The sequence below is a fragment of the Bufo bufo genome, chromosome 9 (assembly GCF_905171765.1).
Source record: "Bufo bufo chromosome 9, aBufBuf1.1, whole genome shotgun sequence".
In the NCBI taxonomy this organism is placed as follows: domain Eukaryota; kingdom Metazoa; phylum Chordata; class Amphibia; order Anura; family Bufonidae; genus Bufo; species Bufo bufo.
The window spans coordinates 34,342,788-34,360,479 of NC_053397.1; the positions used below are offsets into that span (position 1 = coordinate 34,342,788).

The following is a 17,692-nucleotide window of genomic DNA, read 5'->3' on the forward strand; positions in this document are numbered from 1 at the left end:
TGGTATTTATTCACACATTAAGTAAGTGACAAAAAAAATCAGTTCCCAGAAAAAACTGTCACCATGATTCTGGTGTTCGTTCACACCAGGCAGTAACGCAGAAGTCCTTGTAGAAAGCAGATTCCACGTGCTTTCACACAAACAAGGTAGCAGGCCTTAATCCCGGCCCAAACTCCCAGGCCCCAACACAGAGACTGGCAGTGCTCCACTGTCAGAGAGGAGTAATCCACACCACCTGACAGTGCTGCCTGTGTTTTATATCCCAAACCAAGACATGGCCTGGAACGTGGGGAGTAGCCACCCACCCTTCACTTTGACTACTCCCAATAAGAGCCGTCCCGGGTTAGCTTTGCAGCCATACTAAGACAGCTGAAGTGTCAGACTGCAATCTGCAAAACTGACACTTTGAGAAAAACCGGCTCTTACCTCACCGAGGCCAGGAACTTTGGTGATATGTACCATCCATCAATGATGACCCCTTGTTCCTTCCTACAATATATATATTTATATAAATTTATATTTTTATTTTAACTTGACCAGTTTCTTTAAAGAGTATCTGTCAGCAGGATCAACCCCGGCCGACTGACAATATGCCTTTTTCCCCCAATCTATTGCTGCATATAAGAAAAATAAGTGCTAATTTTAAAATATGCAAATTAGGGACAAAGTGCACCAAGGCCTGGCCCAAGCCACTTGGTGCACCTAAGCTCTTCTGCTTTTCTTCCCCGGACGCACCCCCCGCCAATAGATTAAATAGCCAGGCTTCCACTAATGAGATAACTCTGCTTTATGACAACATCTCTGTTTTATGATGGATGTGAATTGTGTTAACGTCCTCTATACATGAAGATGCATCATCTATATGTAATCCTATCATTTTGCCTGTCAATTGAATGTGATGTTTGAGGTTACATTGTGTTGAGGGGGTTGTTCCCCTATTCAATGTATTGTTTACTTTTCTGTGAAAATGGAAAAATAAAGCCTTTAAAAAAAATAGCCAGGCTTCCAGGTGGAGGGGGGGGGGGGGGGGGGGGGGGGACTGTCCAGGGAAGCAGAGGAGCTAAGCTGCAGTGGGTAGGGCCAGCCCTTGGGGAATGTAAGCCCTAATTTGCCTATTTTGAAAGCCGTTATTTCTGGCAAATCAGCAAAGTCATCCCTACCAGGCATTATGGCTAGTTTAATAGGGTTGATCCTGCTGACAGAGGCTTGATATTCCATTTCGGTCTATAACAGAGCAGATCATTTACCTCTTTTTAGGAATAACTGTCGGGGACATTGGACCTAAGATGTCCTTTGAGAGCCTTGACAATGGATTCCTCATAATGAGAAATATTCGCATCCCTAAGGAAAACATGTTAAGCAGATATTCACAGGTAACACTTGCTTATATATCTTTTAAGTCATCAGGTCCCTTGTGTATAGTGGTTTTCCCCATAGATTTCCATGGGGTTGTTACCAAAAACCACGTAAATGCACCAAAACCTTGATAAATAGTGCAGATTTATGTGCTTTTTTTTTTTTTTTTTTTTAGCCAGCATTATGCCCGATCCTGTTTTAGTCCTTGTCTGATGACATCTGTGTATCATACCTCATTATAGCACCAACAAATCGCATATTGGCCCCACGGTACGGCCACATGTTGCCTACAGAACAGTTAAACCCTGCTGTTCTAGATATACAGTGGTGTGCATGTTCATTCTTGGCATGGAAACCGCGATCAGCAGCCATTCGCAGTTTAGCCTTATTGAAATCCATGGTTACAACTGCAGCATATAAACTGAAAATCCACAGCAGAAACCCAAGGGTCGTGGATCTCTCACCGTGGGAACCTGCCTTTGGCTGTAATACACTTTCTCAAGCATCTAAGAGAGAGAACCTGTGCGCACACTGTAGTCAGGCGGTCCTGGGTGGAGTAGTCGCATCCGGTGTTTGACTACTTCTGTCACTTGAGACTTATTAAAACTTCTGCAAGCCATGGGTGACACCTTGTTTAAGGATCACATGCGCATCTTCTGCTTACATAAGGGTCACCACTGTGTCACATAATATACGTTCAGCAGATTTTTAGTATCTTCAGCATAATTTATTTGCATGGCAGAATAAACACATTAAAAATGGACGTTCTACCCAGACTTCTTTATTTATTCCAGACAATCCCCTGTCGGATCCCAGCCTCTTACTTCACACGTTTAAGGAAACTCACTTCTCGCTTTATATGGGGTAGATCCAAAGCCAGGTTGAGCTACAATCTTATGATCAAGTCCAAGGAACACGGAGGCACAGGTTTGCCTAACTTCCTATCATACTACAGAGCAGCGGTCGCCAACTGCGTGATTGACCTTACCCATAATCTTGAGGGAAAACTTTGGGTTGAATTAGAACACACTCTAGCCCCTGGTCTTATCCCAGGCGTTTTCTGGTATCCGACAAGTACACTGACCCAAATGCCCATTCAAAGGTTATCACCTTTTCTATCTTCTCTAGTACACATTTGGATCAGGTTCGCCTCTACAACTCGATTGGTTACGATCCCTGGCCCTCTCACAAACATATCTGGTCATCCGTTGATGCCAGCCGCACTGTTAGCTCTACCAGCCCTCAGCTTACATGCCAGACCCCAGATTAGAGTCAAAGATATATACTCAGTTAGAGGGTTGAAAGATCTTAAAGACCTAGGCCATATTATACCTGACTCTCCAGGGCGATGGTTTCACTACCTACAATTACGCAGTTTCATTGGATCTCTGGCACCCGGTATGCAACTTCAATCCTCAGTGACTGATTTTGAGAAACTATGCCTAGCTTCCTCTGCTCCTGGGCATTCTATATCTCTTATATATGCCATTCTGAACTCGGGAGAGATCGGGGATGACACAGAAGAGTTCCCTCCCCCAACTAAGAAAATTATGCTATCATGGGAATCTGAGTTGGGATATCCTCTCACACCTGATCAATGGAAAAGATCTCTCCTTTTCACCCATAAATCTTCAATTTCCTGCAGGATTCAGGAACTTAATTATAAGATTTGGTCTAGATGGTATAGGACCCCGGTTAAACTTAACCAGTTTTATCCCTTGGTTCCAGACACGTGTTGGAGGTGTTCGAAAGATAGAGGCACTATGCTACACATCTGGTGGGAGTGTACGGGAGTAGCAACACTATGGAATGACATCTTCAAGCTACACAAATATTTGTTCAAAATCCATATCCCTTTGTCGCCCCAGATAGCTCTCCTTTCAGTTTACCCGGGCAGAATTAAGATAGTCAAGAAGGGCATTCTTAGATTTTTTGTTATAGCAATGCGTCAAATAATTCCCAGGGCTTGGAGATTGCCAGATAGTCCCCTTAGGATCACTTGGGTTAATGCGTTGGACTCTCTGGCACGTCTTGAGGAGCTGGGATCCGAAGATCAAGGTCTTGGAGTCGCTCACTCTAAACAATGGGAGGCCTGGTACCAGTTCCGTGCATCAGCAGGTTTCTCGGGTTGGTTGTCCTCAGGATCTACCACTTAAAATATTCTATCCAGTCTGACTGCAGTCATATCTTGTATAGATTGCCAATTCAATCTCATTCCCCCCCCCCCCTTCCTCCTTACCCTTCCCCCCGGATCCCTTGTCTTGTCTCCCCCTGTTCTACCTCATCCGTCTAATATTGATGTTTGATGACTCTTTTTTCTATGTACTGACTTGATTTGTACTATGGTAATACCCACAAAATACATATACTCAAATGTAACTAGCTCATACTGCATGTTTTCAAATGTATATGGTTTTCAATAAAAACAAATTGAACCATAATTTATTTGCAAATTCTCTGCATTTAATTCACAGTAGGGTAGATAAGATAAATGGTAGATTAGATAGATGCATAAAGAAAGAGGTAGATGGTAGGTGGATAGTAGGTAGGTGGATAGATATATAATATATAAATAGATAATAGATACAGTATATGATAGATGATAGGTAGATATTAGATAGATGATAGAGAAATATTAGATAGTAGATATATAATAGATAAATAGATATATGATAGAAAGATATTAGATGGTAGATGATATACAGATAGTAGATCTATAGATATATAGTAGATATTAGATAGATATTAGACAATTATTTTTTTTATGTATTTAGTCAAATTTTCATCAATTTCTTCGAAACTAAACCATCAAAAAGGCACAACATAATCTACCATATAGGTTACCTGTCCGAGGCTCCGGCCCACAAGCCATATTTAGGTAAGCTTTCTAGGGAAAGGCAGATGTTAAAAGTTCAAGTGGGTAAAGATATGGGCTGTGGATGAGCAGCAGTAACAGGGCAACACAAGGTCCTCAAAGAAAATGGCACAGGTAATCGGAGACTTGGACAAGAGTCGGGAGCAGTGATCGAACACATCAGGCAACACTGTCCTCGGTGTTCACATTAATACAGAGAACAAGCAGCGTTACAAAAAAAAGGGAAGGAAGGGGGAAAGTCTGAGTCCGCAGCTGCTCCTTCCATAAGTGGCGCCATATAACATGCAAAGGGGATCACCCTGTATTTCAGGTACCACGTAGTGTATGTGAAGTGATCTTTGACTGTATTCTGAATGGGGTGTGAGAGAATGGATGGCTAGGACTTTCATATATGAAAAAACATTTTGACCTAAAGTTCTTTATGACCAGTTACTTCAACCCAATCTGGGACTTGGGGGTCTGTCCATTTTTGTAGAATGGCTTCACGTGCAGCTGCAGAGATCATGTGAAGCAATTTTATTGTCCCTGGATCACAAAAATGTTGCTTTGTGTCCGCTCAGGTCATCAGTATCTGATCCGTGGGGGTCCGACAACCGCGTTGTCTGAGAAGGCATCAGTGCTCACATTAGCGCCACGGCCTTCTCACAGCTTTTCCTAGACCATGTGAAGTTCTGTTCACTGGTCACATGGCCTTGGTGCAGTTCAGCCCCGTAGAAGTGAGTGGGCCTGAGCTGCAATGCCGCGCACGGCCACTATACTATGTACAGCGCTGTGCTTGGCGAGTTGAGAGAAGGCCGCAGCGCTACTGCGAGCTCCAGTGCCTTCTCAAACATCTGATCAGTGGGGGTCCCAGGTGTCCAATAGCCAAAGATTAGAGGATAGGTCATCGGTAAAACTAAATTTTGTTAAACCCCTTTAAGTGTGTTTGGGTAAAGTCCCGTGACCCTTGACCAGAAAGGTTCAATTATCCCACAAGACCACAGACTATGAGTGATATCTGCTTGTGGAGACCCACAGCAAAGACAAGAGTCTGAGGGGTAAATGGCCATCTTAAAACCTCTGACAGGTCACATTTCAGATCTCTGAAAAGCTTGGAGGAACCATTTCCATCTTTCTGGCTGATGGGAGTGTTTTTAGGGATGTAATCCATTATATTTAAGAGATCCTTAATGTCCAGCCCAGGAAAGACAGGGAGCCATGTCACCAATCTGGTGGAGCAGATATGATAATGTAACCTGGGATGTAAATAACTATACAAGGAAGCGAACGACTAAGAACCCAGTGAAAAGCTGAGTCGATAGACAGATATTAGATGGGTACGGGGTTGATTTGGCCCAGCTGAGTACCAGAAAATCCTCTGGTGGGCCCATGTTTTGACAATAATGGACCCCTAATTAAACATGGCCTTAAAAGTCCTGTATAAACAGAGGTTTGGGCCCTCAGAATAATTTCCTTTGGACCCAAGGGACATCAGTCTGATGCTGGATGGATAGAGATTTAATCAATATCATAAATTAGATACTAAAAAGTGAAGATACAAATATTCCCCATTACAACGCTGATGGTGGCTGTGCCTGCAATACCAAGGAGAATGTCCCACATGGGGCCGATCACGGGGTTCTACATAGTATGTGATGTCCCAGCAGTAGATGGTGTAGGGCAGGAACAGACATCGGGAAGGCCGGGACCTCACAATGTCAGCTATGATGAAACATGTGAATGGTATATTACTGCAAATAAAGGACTGTGTGTGAACATAGCCGAGGACGTATCACCCCAGCCGCGAGAGAAGGAAAGTACTTTTCGTGATACTGCTTCATGTAGAATCTGTTATCAGCCACACACGCGTCTCAAGAGATTTATTCTCCGCACACCTAGTGATGTTTCAACCCATAAGCATAGTTGGGCCATTCACAAGCCGTGTTCATGGCCCTATAGGTGTGTGGAGAATAAACTTTTTATAAATTGTGAGACCAGAAAAGGGATTATCCAGTAGAGACACCATGGCACCAGCATGTGTGCCGTTCCACATCTTTCACGCTGTACAACAGGAGAAACGTATAATAATCCAGTGCTTGATATTTCCATAAATTCTGTACAGTAGAGATATTGATGTTGATTACCTCTTTGGCACCAGGTTCTGCCTGATGGCTCCTATGTTAAACGTGGATCTGACAAGATGAACTATTTCTCCATGATCGCTGCAAGGTGCAGCATGCTCCAAAACGAGGTTCTGGATGCTCTGATGAAAGCCTGTACCATCTCTGTCCGATATTCTGCTGTGAGACGCCAGTCAGAGCTAAAACCAGGGTATGTTCTCCAGCATTCGATGACCATGTATATCACCAAGAACCTTCTACATGTGTATAACTTTCAGTTGTCTTCTTCTGTCAAGTTTTTTGAAACTTCTACTCAACCATTCATAATAATGATTGTTTTTCAAAGAAGTGACAATTAATATGGCCGCCATAACACCTACATCAATGTTTGTCAACCAACTTTCTTAAATATCAATTCAACTTTCTCTATCCCTGTATAACTAGGCAGGTTTGTTCATGAGGCCTCTAGGAAAGCGAACTGTAATAGCGGTCACATCGGGAGCCACAAATTTTTAATTTTTTCACCTACCCAGTGAGTTTTTATTGACTTCTCATGAGATCACAGGTTGACTTGGTGACATCACTCATCCTTAGGCTGTAGTCTGAACATAATAGCTGTCATCACTTGAAGGAGTTGTCCACCTTTTTTGTTAGAAGGATCCCTCGATGAGTGTACCCCAACAATCAGCTGTAATCTGAGGGTTGTTCAGTCTCCCTGCAGCGCCTCTACAGGAAAAGTCAGCAATTGCATGGTTTTCATTAAAATAAATGTGCTCCCCCCTATTTTTGCCTGGCCATGCTGGGTCCTTCAGAGAGAAAGATACACCTTCTTTAGGTAGTACTAACAACAGATAAGGGCCCATAGTTGGTGAAACACCCCTTCCTCCTCTATTAACTCAGTTTTCCTCAAAATGGTAATTAAAAAAGATTTTTTTAAAGCGGACAACCCCTTTAAGATCAAATACAGGCTACCACTATAGTGGAGACTTGAGAGTTTCATCAGAAGTGGTAATGGTTTCCATGCTGGTAAGAAATTATCAGAAATTACAGGCAGCTCTTTATGTTTTTTCCATGCTTTATTGTGACTTTTTTTTATTTTTCACCCTAGGGACAAAGAACCAAAAATCCTTGATTACCAAACTCAGCAACAAAAACTTTTTCCCCTCGTGGCTATGTGTTATGCTGTCAGTTTTACAGCAAAATATGTGACTACATTTTACCACGACGTGTACAGTGAGATTAAGAAGGAGAACTTTAACTCGCTTCCTGAGGTACAATGATGACTTTGTTCAATCTTGTAGATCACCTACAATCAGGTCCATAAATATTGGGACATCGACACAATTGTAACATTTTTGGCTCTATACACCACCACAATGGATTTAAAAGCTTTAATTTGAGGGTATTTACATCCAAATCAGGTGAACGGTGCAGGAATTACAACAGTTTGCATATGTGCCTCCAACTTAAGGGACCAAAAGCAATGGGACAGAATAATTATCATAAATCAAACTTTAACTTTTTAATACTTGGTTGCAAATCCTTTGCAGTCAATTACAGCCTGAAGTCTGGAACGCATAGACATCACCAGACGCTGGGTTTCATCCCTGGTGATGCTCTGCCAGGCCTCTACTGCAACTGTCTTCAGTTCCTGCTTGTTCGTGGGGCATTTTCCCTTCAGTTTTGTCTTCAGCAAGTGAAATGCATGCTCAATCGGATTCAGGTCAGGTGACTGACTTGGCCATTGCATAACATTCCACTTCTTTGCCTTAAAAAAAAACTCTTTGGTTGCTTTTGCAGTATGCTTTGGGTCATTGTCCATCTGCACTGTGAAGCGCCGTCCAATGAGTTCTGAAGCATTTGGCTGAATATGAGCAGATAATATTGCCTGAAACACTTCAGAATTCATCCTGCTGCTTTTGTCAGCAGTCACATAATCAATAAATACAAGAGAAGCAGTTCCATTGGCAGCCATACATGCCCACACTATGACACTACCACCACCATGCTTCACTGATGAGGTGGTATGCTTAGGATCATGAGCAGTTCCTTTCCTTCTCCATACTCTTCTCTTCCCATCACTCTGGTACAAGTTGATTTTGGTCTCATCTTTTCATAGGATGTTGTTCTAGAACTGTGAAGGCTTTTTTAGATGTCGTTTGGCAAACTCTAATCTGGCCTTCCTGTTTTTGAGGCTCACCAATGGTTTACATCTTGTGGTGAACCCTCTGTATTCACTTTGGGGAAGTCTTCTCTTGATTGTTGACTTTGAAACACATACACCTACCTCCTGGAGAGTGTTCTTGATCTGGCCAACTGTTGTGAAGGGTGTTTTCTTCACCAGGGAAAGGATTCTTCGGTCATCCACCACAGTTGTTTTCCGTGGTCTTCCGGGTCTTTTGGTGTTGCTGAGCTCACCGATGCATTCCTTATTTTTAAGAATGTTCCAAACAGTTGTTTTGGCCACTCCTAATGTTTTTGCTATCTCTCTGATGGGTTTGTTTTGTTTTTTCAGCCTAATGATGGCTTGCTTCACTGATAGTGACAGCTCTTTGGATCTCATCTTGAGAGTTGACAGCAACAGATTCCAAATGCAAATAGCACACTTGAAATGAACTCTGGACCTTTTATCTGCTCATTGTAATTGGGATAATGAGGGAATAACACACACCTGGCCATGGAACAGCCAAGAGGCCAATTGTCCAATTACTTTTGGTCCCTTAACAAGTGGGAGACACATATGCAAACTGTTGTAATTCCTGCACCGTTAACCTGATTTGGATGTAAATACCCTCAAATTAAAGCTGACAGTCTGCAGTTAAAACACATCTTGTTCATTTCATTTCAAATCCATTGTGGTGGTGTATAGAGCCAAAACTCCTGTGTGGATACTATTTCTTTTAGTATACACCATGATATACAGGAGATTTCATTTTTGGATCTGCGCCTGAGGGGGATCCTTCCACCAGTAAAATCCATACGTGTACTTACAGAAAGCCCCTGGCAGGGAATACGACCCTACATGCCACATCCTGTCATCCCAGACATGTTATAGCAAACATACCGAGGGGCGAGAAAATCCGTGCAAGGAGAATCTGCACGGATGAAAAAAGCTTCATGATTGAGGCTGAAAATATCGCCCATAGATTATACAAAAGAGCATATGCCACAAGACATGTTGATGATGTAATACGGCAGGTCATTGACATTGAAAGAGGGTCTCTGATCTATCCAGAGCAGGAGAGTATGTTTAAGGGGGATGAACTCCGCAGTATAGTTGCAAACAAAAACAAAACTAAAACTAAAAAGAGTTCACACAAATCTGTTACATCATAAAGAAACACTTTCCTGTTCTGGCATATGATAAGGAATGGACTGACATAGTTGCGGATGGGGTTAAATGTGCAGCTAGAAGAGCGCCTACCATCGCAAACTATGTTAGTCCGAGCCTATACCAGGAAAAGAAAAAAACGCAGCCTGTCTGGCTTACGACTAAAGGGAGCTACAGGTGCGGACATCATAGATGCATCTGTTGCACCCATATGTCGATTTCCAATACCTTTGTCTCAGCTTCAAATGGCAGGATTTTTCAAATGAAAACATACCTCAATTGTAACACAACCTTTGCAGTTTATTTAATTACATGTAAAAAATGCAAACTGCAATATGTGGGTTGCACCACTAATGCCATCAAAGCCAGAATACGCAAACACATTTCCAATGTGCCCCACCATGGCAGCCGCAATATATCTGCAGCTAGTCTGCATTTTGCTGTCTGCCATGGTGGTGACACATCGGATCTGGTGGTACAGGGTATAGAAAGGGTCCTACTGCCCAAAAGAGGAGGAGACCACAGAAGAAAATTATTAAATAGAGAATCCTTTTGGATTTTCGCACTGAACACGCAGCAACCTGATGGTCTGAACAAACGTTTCGATTTAATTCTGCAACAATAACCTACACTATTAGTGTCCCTGCAGCTTCCCAATTTTTATGAAAAAAACTTTCTCCTTTATTTCTTATTTCCTACAGCCACTATATGTATAGGCTTTCTTATTGTCTAGTGTATGTTTTTTTTATTTTTCTCATGAGAAGTTTTGCCCATAAGCGTGGCATTTTTTAGAGGGTAACGTATATAGATAGTGGCTTACCCTTCCTGTTAACACAGACAGGTGCTCTCACTATTATGTGATTCACCCTAATCACAAATTAAGGAATTGCAAAAAGTAGAAATATAGTGGGCACTCAATATCTGGTCATACATATTGGGTACAACATGTTTATTTACTCAAAAATCAATCAATATAAAACACCTTATTATGAGACAATCAAAACACAATATAGACAATCCCTAAAAATTGATAAAGGAGTTAGTTATTAGTGAGTTAGAATGTTCCATAAAAATATTCCATGAAAAATTCCATAAAATTTATCAGAGAATTTTGCATTGAATGATAAGGTGTGCTTAATAAGATCCTGCTGTTATACTTCAATATTCTTGGAAAGAAGTCACTTAGGAGTCGTGGTTATATTGCACATATTTTTTACCACTGCTGGATATTATTTCAGTCAATCTGGGTGTTAGTTCTTATTAGGGGTTGTTATATGCAGTTTAGCTATGGAATACTCACTGCTTGCTGTTCAATTCTTTCTGTGATCTGGCCGTGGTGGCGTCCCACCACAGGTCAGTACTCACCCCTCGTCTTTCACCCAGTGGCGTATGTCTGCCTGCAGTATCCTCCAGAGCTGTGGTTGCGGTGTTCGAGGACCTCCTTCCAGTTTCGGTTCGGCGTCCCACGTGTTCAAAGCGTCCCACGTGATCAGAGCGTCGGAGCATCCCACGTGACCTGGAAGCTATTCAATTCGCTTAACCACCTCCCGACCGCCTAACGCAGGGATGCGGGCGGCCGGGTTATTCCTCCTGGACGCATCGGCGCGTCCTCTCGTGAGACGCGAGATTTCCTGTGAACGTGCGCACACAGGAGCGCGCGTTCACAGGATCGGCAGGTAAACGAGTGGATCTACAGCCTGCCAGCGGCAATCATTCGCTGGCAGGCTGTAGATGCGATTTTTTTTAACCCCAAAAAGGTATATTAGACACTGTTTTGTTAACAGCGTCTAATATACCTGCTACCTGGTCCTCTGGTGGTCCCTTTTGCTTGGATCGACCACCAGAGGACACCGGCAGCTCTGTAAGTAGCACCAAGCACCACACTACACTACACCCCCCCCCCCCCGGTCACTTATTAACCCCTTATTAACCACTGATCACCCCATATTAGACTCTCTAATCACCCCCCTGTCATTGATCACCCCCCTGTAAGGCTCCATTCAGACGTCCGTATGTGTTTTGCGGATCCGCGGATCCGCAAAACACATACGGACGTCTGAATGGAGCCTTACAGGTGGGTGATTAATGACAGGGGGGTGATCACCCCATATAGATTCCCTGATCACCCCCCTGTCATTGATCACCCCCCTGTAAGGCTCCATTTAGACGTCCGTATGTGTTTTGCGGATCCGATCCGTGGATCCGTAAAACACATACGGACGTCTGAATAGAGCCTTACAGGGGGGTGATCAATGACAGGGGGGTGATCAATGACAGGAGGGTGATCAGTGAGTATATATGGGTTGATCACCCCCCTGTCATTGATCACCCCCCTGTAAGGCTCCATTCAGACGACGGTATGTGTTTTGCGGATCCGCAAAACACGGACACCGCGGATCCGCAAAACACGGACACCGGCAATGTGCTTTCCGCATTTTGCGGATCCGCACATTGCCAGAACTATATAGAAAATGCCTTTTCTTGTCCAATTGCGGACAAGAATAGGACATGTTCTATAGGCTCTACAAAAAACGCAGTGTTCGCCCCGATCAGGCCTGATCTTGTGCGCACACTTGCGTTCAGTCCGCCCCACCACAGTGACAGAATATTTTTTTTTCTGATCACTGCAAAAACACAGTAAAATCGCTGCGGCGCTATAAAGATCACTTTTGAGGGGCATGGCGAGTTCATAGATTTTTTTTTTTTTTGCCACAAGTTAGTGGAAATAGATTTTTCTTTTTTCTTTTTTCTTACAAAGTCTCATATTCCACTAACTTGTGACAAAAAATAAAATCTCACATGAACTCACCATACCCCTCACGGAATCCAAATGCGTAAAAAATTTTTGACATTTATATTCCAGACTTCTTCTCATGCTTTAGGGCCCCTAAAATGCCAGGGCAGTATAAATACCCCACATGTGACCCCATTTTGGAAAGACGACACCCCAAGGTATCTCGTGAGGGGCATAGCGAGTTCATGTAAAATTTAATTTTTTGTCACAAGTTAGTGGAATATGAGACTTTGTAAGAGAAAAAAAATATATAATTTTCCGCAAACTTGTGCAAAAAAAAAATATTCTAGGAACTCGCCATGCCCCTCACGGAATACCTTGGGGTGTCTTCTTTCCAAAATGGGGTCACATGCTAAAGTGTGAGAAGTAGTTTGGAATCCTAAAGATACTCATTGGAATTTAGGCCCCTTTGCCCACCTAGGCTGCAAAAAAGTGTCACACATGTGGTATCGCCGTACTCAGGAGAAGTAGGGCAATGTGTTTTGGGGTGTCTTTTTACATATTCCCATGCTGGGTGAGAGAAATATCTCTGTAAATTGACAACTTTGTATAATTTTTTTTTAAAAGTTGTCATCTACAGAGATATTTCTCACACACAGTATGGGTATATGTAAAAATACACCCCAAAACACATTGCCCTACTTCTCCTGAGTACGGTGATACCACATGTGTGACACTTTTGGCATGCCATGAGAGAATAAATATGAACCAAGAATAAATATGAATCAGGAAAAAAACATGAATCCAACATGAATTGTGTAGAACAGAGAACAATCAAATCCCAGTTTTATTAGTATATAAAGGGAAGGAGGGGGGAAATATAAAACCGCATGAAAACCGCATAAATATTATATACATCTGAATAGTGAGAATCTTCAGGTATACGATAATATACCGTATAATCCATATTTTATATTTTATATATTTTTTATTTTATTTTATGAATGTATGTATAGATGTATGCATTTTATACAAGAGTCAATGTTCAATAAGATGTTAATGATTATGTAGAAGGGGGAACAATCTTATCATTATATAAAGAGAAGAAAGAAGGTGAAAATTTAGAATCGCATGAAACTTAAAATCGCATTAAATTCGCATAAAATTCAAAATCGCATAAAAATCGCATGAATAGTATACCTTTATATAAATAGCAGTGAGGATTAAGAATTTCCAGACATTGGATAGGATATTATATTGATTGCCAGAGGAGGATGTATATTCCATATCTTATGAATACATAGATAATGCATTCAATAAGGTGCAAATGAAGGAATGATTATAGGATCCTGACCAGATTTTGTAAGGAGCCCTAATTAAGCCAAAGGACGCAACCCATAAGGGTATATAAGGAAGCAATATAGGATCTCAAAAAACAGCTACTGAGGAAGAGGTGTGCAACCTCGAAACGCGTATAGCAGGAGTGGATGAGATCCTTATATTAAGAAGACGTCTTATAGTAATATTACTGAAACATTCAGCGGACCGTTGTGGAAAAATCAATAACAACATTGATAAAATCACATGTACGGAGGCTGGTACCACCTCCGGAATACGTAAGGAGCTTTAATTAAGCGAATTGAATAGCTTCCAGGTCACGTGGGACGCTCTGATCACGTGGGACGCTTTGAACACCTGGGACGCCGAACTGAAACCGGAAGGAGGTCACCGAACACCGCAACCACAGCTCTGGAGGATACTGCAGGCAGACATACGCCACTGGGTGAAAGACTAGGGGTGAGTACTGACCTGTGGTGGGACGCCACCACGGCCAGATCACAGAAAGAATTGAACAGCAAGCAGTGAGTATTCGATAGCTAAACTGCATATAACTACCCCTAATAAGAACTAACACCCAGATTGACTGCAGTGGTAAAAATATGTGCAATATAACCACGACTCCTAAGTGACTTCTTTCCAAGAATATTGAAGTATAACAGCAGGATCTTATTAAGCACACCTTATCAAGCAACGCAAAATTCTCTGATAAATTTTATGGAATATTTTTATGGAACATTCTAACTCACTAATAACTAACTCCTTTATCAATTTTTAGGGATTGTCTATAATGTGTTTTGATTGTCTCATAATAAGGTGTTTTATATTGATTGATTTTTGAGTAAATAAACATGTTGTACCCAATATGTATGACCAGATATTGAGTGCCCACTATATTTCTACTTTTTTCTAATTTTTTAGAGGGTGTCCGCAGTCATGTGACCACAATCAGTTAAGACAGGTGCAGTCCCTCTATAAATACTGCCACTTTTAATGTCGTATTGTGTCATGAGTAAGGGCTTGAATTGTTTTTGGTAGCCCGAAACGCGTAGACAAGACTTTTGTAATTGTAACTGGATGTGATTTTACCGCAAGCAAAATAAATTTTTCCTTTACCGAAGTGGAGCTGGATTTCTTGAACTCTATTGCATAGTGCCAAAAATGTTACAATTGTGTCGATGTCCCAATATTTATGGGCCTGACTGCATGCTTGACTCGTATATTAAAGGGTATTGACACCTTTAGGGGCAATTTTTTTATGATTGCATTTTACAAATTTTAAGCTTAAAATAATTTTTTCAGTTGGTCGTTATTAAAAATATTCAGCAGCTTAACTTCTGGGTAAACTTTTGCCTAGCTGTGTGAATCGTACTTTCACGCTGTGTGTGTCATCTAATAACCATTATCTCTAAATTACTAAATGATCATAAATGGTTATTTAAGCCACATTCCTATCAGAAAGGTAAGAACTGCACTATTAGGCCTCTTTCACACGGGCGTTGCGGAAAAATGTGCGGGTGCGTTGCGGGAACACCCGCGATTTTGCCGCGCGAGTGCAAAACATTGTAATGCGTTTTGCACTCGCGTGAGAAAAATCGCGAGTGTTTGGTACCCAAACCCGAACTTCTTCACAGAAGTTCGGGCTTGGGATCGGTGTTCTGTAAATAGTATTATTTTCCCTTATAACATGGTTATAAGGGAAAATAATAGCATTCTGAATACAGAATGCTAAGTAAAACAGGGCTGGAGGGGGTTAAAAAAAATAAAAAATCATTTAACTCACCTTAATCCACTTGCTCGCGATGCCGGGCATCTCCGTCTGACTCTTTTACTGTATAGGACCTGTGGAGAGCGTTAACTATAGTTTAAGGACCTGGGATGACGTCACTATGGTCATCACATGGTATGTCACATGATCTTTTACCATGGTGAATCACCATGGTAAAAGATCATGTGACGTACCATGTGATGACCAGAGTGACGTCATCCCAGGTCCTTAAACTATAGTTAATGCTCTCCACAGGTCCTATACAGTAAAAGAGTCAGACGGAGATGCCGGCTACGCGAGCAAGTGGATAAAGGTGAGTTAAATGACTTTTTATTTTTTTTTAACCCCTCCAGCCCTGTTTTACTAAGCATTCTGTATTCAGAATGCTATTATTTTCCCTTATAACCATGTTATAAGGGAAAATAATAAGGTTCGGGTCTCCATCCCGATCGTCTCCTAGCAACCGTGCGTGAAAATCGCACCGCATCCGCACTTGCTTGCGGATGCTTGCGATTTTCACGCAACCCCATTCATTTCTATGGGGCCTGCGTTACGTGAAAAACGCACAAAGAGGAGCATGCTGCGATTTTCACGCAACGCAAAAGTGATGCGTGAAAATCACCGCTCGTGTGCACAGCCCCATAGAAATGAATGGGTCAGTATTCAGTGCGGGTGCAATGCGTTCACCTCCCGCATCGCATCCGCGCGGAATACTCGCTCGTGTGAAAGGGGCCTAAGAGTGTTTATGAGGTAAGAAATTAGAGATAAGGAGCCGTCAGCTGAACTGCTGGCCAGAACACAGCAAAAACACAGAGCCTGCTACTGGAGAATCTCAAGGCTGTACAGAGAAAGGGACTAAACATTTGTAATAAAGACCAAATGGAAAAATATATATTTTTAGCTCAAAATAAGTACAAGGCAGTGATAAAAAAAAAGTCCCCAAAGGTGTACATATGCTTTAAATACTGTATGGAGGGAGCATGTCTACTGGGTATACAAAGCTGACATCTATTACATCTATTTGGATGCTTGCTTAAAAACTGTGCTGCCTGCAGGATGTAAATGCGGATTATGCTGCTTGTATTCTGTGAAAGGATCACTGATCGGGGCTATCACAATATCCTGATATCATCTCAAAAGCCCCTGTAGGCAAAACATTCACAGAATAAGAGCTGCTGTAAATGGCACCTATACTCTGATAGTGGCCCCTACAGGGCTGCAGAAACTAATCTGATTTCTCTGGCAGTGCTCTGCTCTGTTACTGACATTGCGATGTGATGGTGATATTATAATCTGAACTGTTTATAGTGGCATTCACTAATAAGTGACTCCAAGTTAGAGTTGCACTTTAAAACTACACATGTTCATTATATCTATTTAAAGGGTCAATGAGTTTTTATAAAACTTTTGATATGTCATAGACGCATATAAAACGTGTTGATCCCCGGCGGGGGTGTCAGTGCTGAGACCCTCACAATCACTTGAACAAGGAGAGAGAAGTGTTCACTTATTGTGTCTCTCACAGAAGTGAGATGGGCCCATAGATGTTCCTGCAGCAAGAAAATAGAGCGCTATATGCATGCACTTCTTTCTCCTCGCCCTAGCGATTGGTGGGGGTATCAGCACTCACTTCTTTTACTGGTGGAACTCAAATGGAAAGCAATACAGGCAAGGCACTAAATTAGCTTCTCCAGTTTTCACTCTGGCAGAAGAAGGTTCTGTGCTGAGGAAAGGTCTGAGCTAGTTGTCCCTCTCTATTTCAGAAAACTTGTACCCTGACCAAAAGGGCTGGTGGCCCAGGGTCTGTAGCTCAGTCGGCCAGCTGGCCCCCTGGTCAAAGCGCTGTTGTACCAGGGTCGGTGGCAGAGTATACCCGTTTCTGCATCTTCTTCTGGTCACTTGTGCAGTCTGGCACTCTCTCCTACTGAACCCTGGTCCCTATCTGCAGAAGACTAGGGTCCCTATCTGCAGAAGACTGCTCTACTTTTATACAGTTTCTAAATGAACGAGAATATTCTAGTGGGAGGGTTGAAAACAGAAGTAATGTTGCAATTTTAGTCTGCCATAGACTTGTATAGAACCTCAGTACAAGTCAATGGGAACAACTAAGCAATTTTCAGACATAAACAGTCTAACAGAGCTTAATCAGACTGTCAAAAGGTCTGTTTTTTTTTTCCTTCAAAAACATAGC

At 42.1% G+C, this 17,692-nt stretch overlaps 1 protein-coding gene across 1 annotated transcript in view; it reads left to right on the forward strand.

The window, feature by feature from the left end:
* Positions 1-17,692, forward strand: part of LOC120979106 (peroxisomal acyl-coenzyme A oxidase 2-like) — a 69,085-nt gene that overhangs the window by 18,256 nt on the left and 33,137 nt on the right. The window contains exons 6-8 of the mRNA XM_040407649.1: positions 1,258-1,373; positions 6,369-6,541; positions 7,439-7,601. Coding sequence (XP_040263583.1) covers positions 1,258-1,373; positions 6,369-6,541; positions 7,439-7,601 — 452 coding nt within the window. The remainder of the gene's footprint in view (positions 1-1,257; positions 1,374-6,368; positions 6,542-7,438; positions 7,602-17,692) is intronic.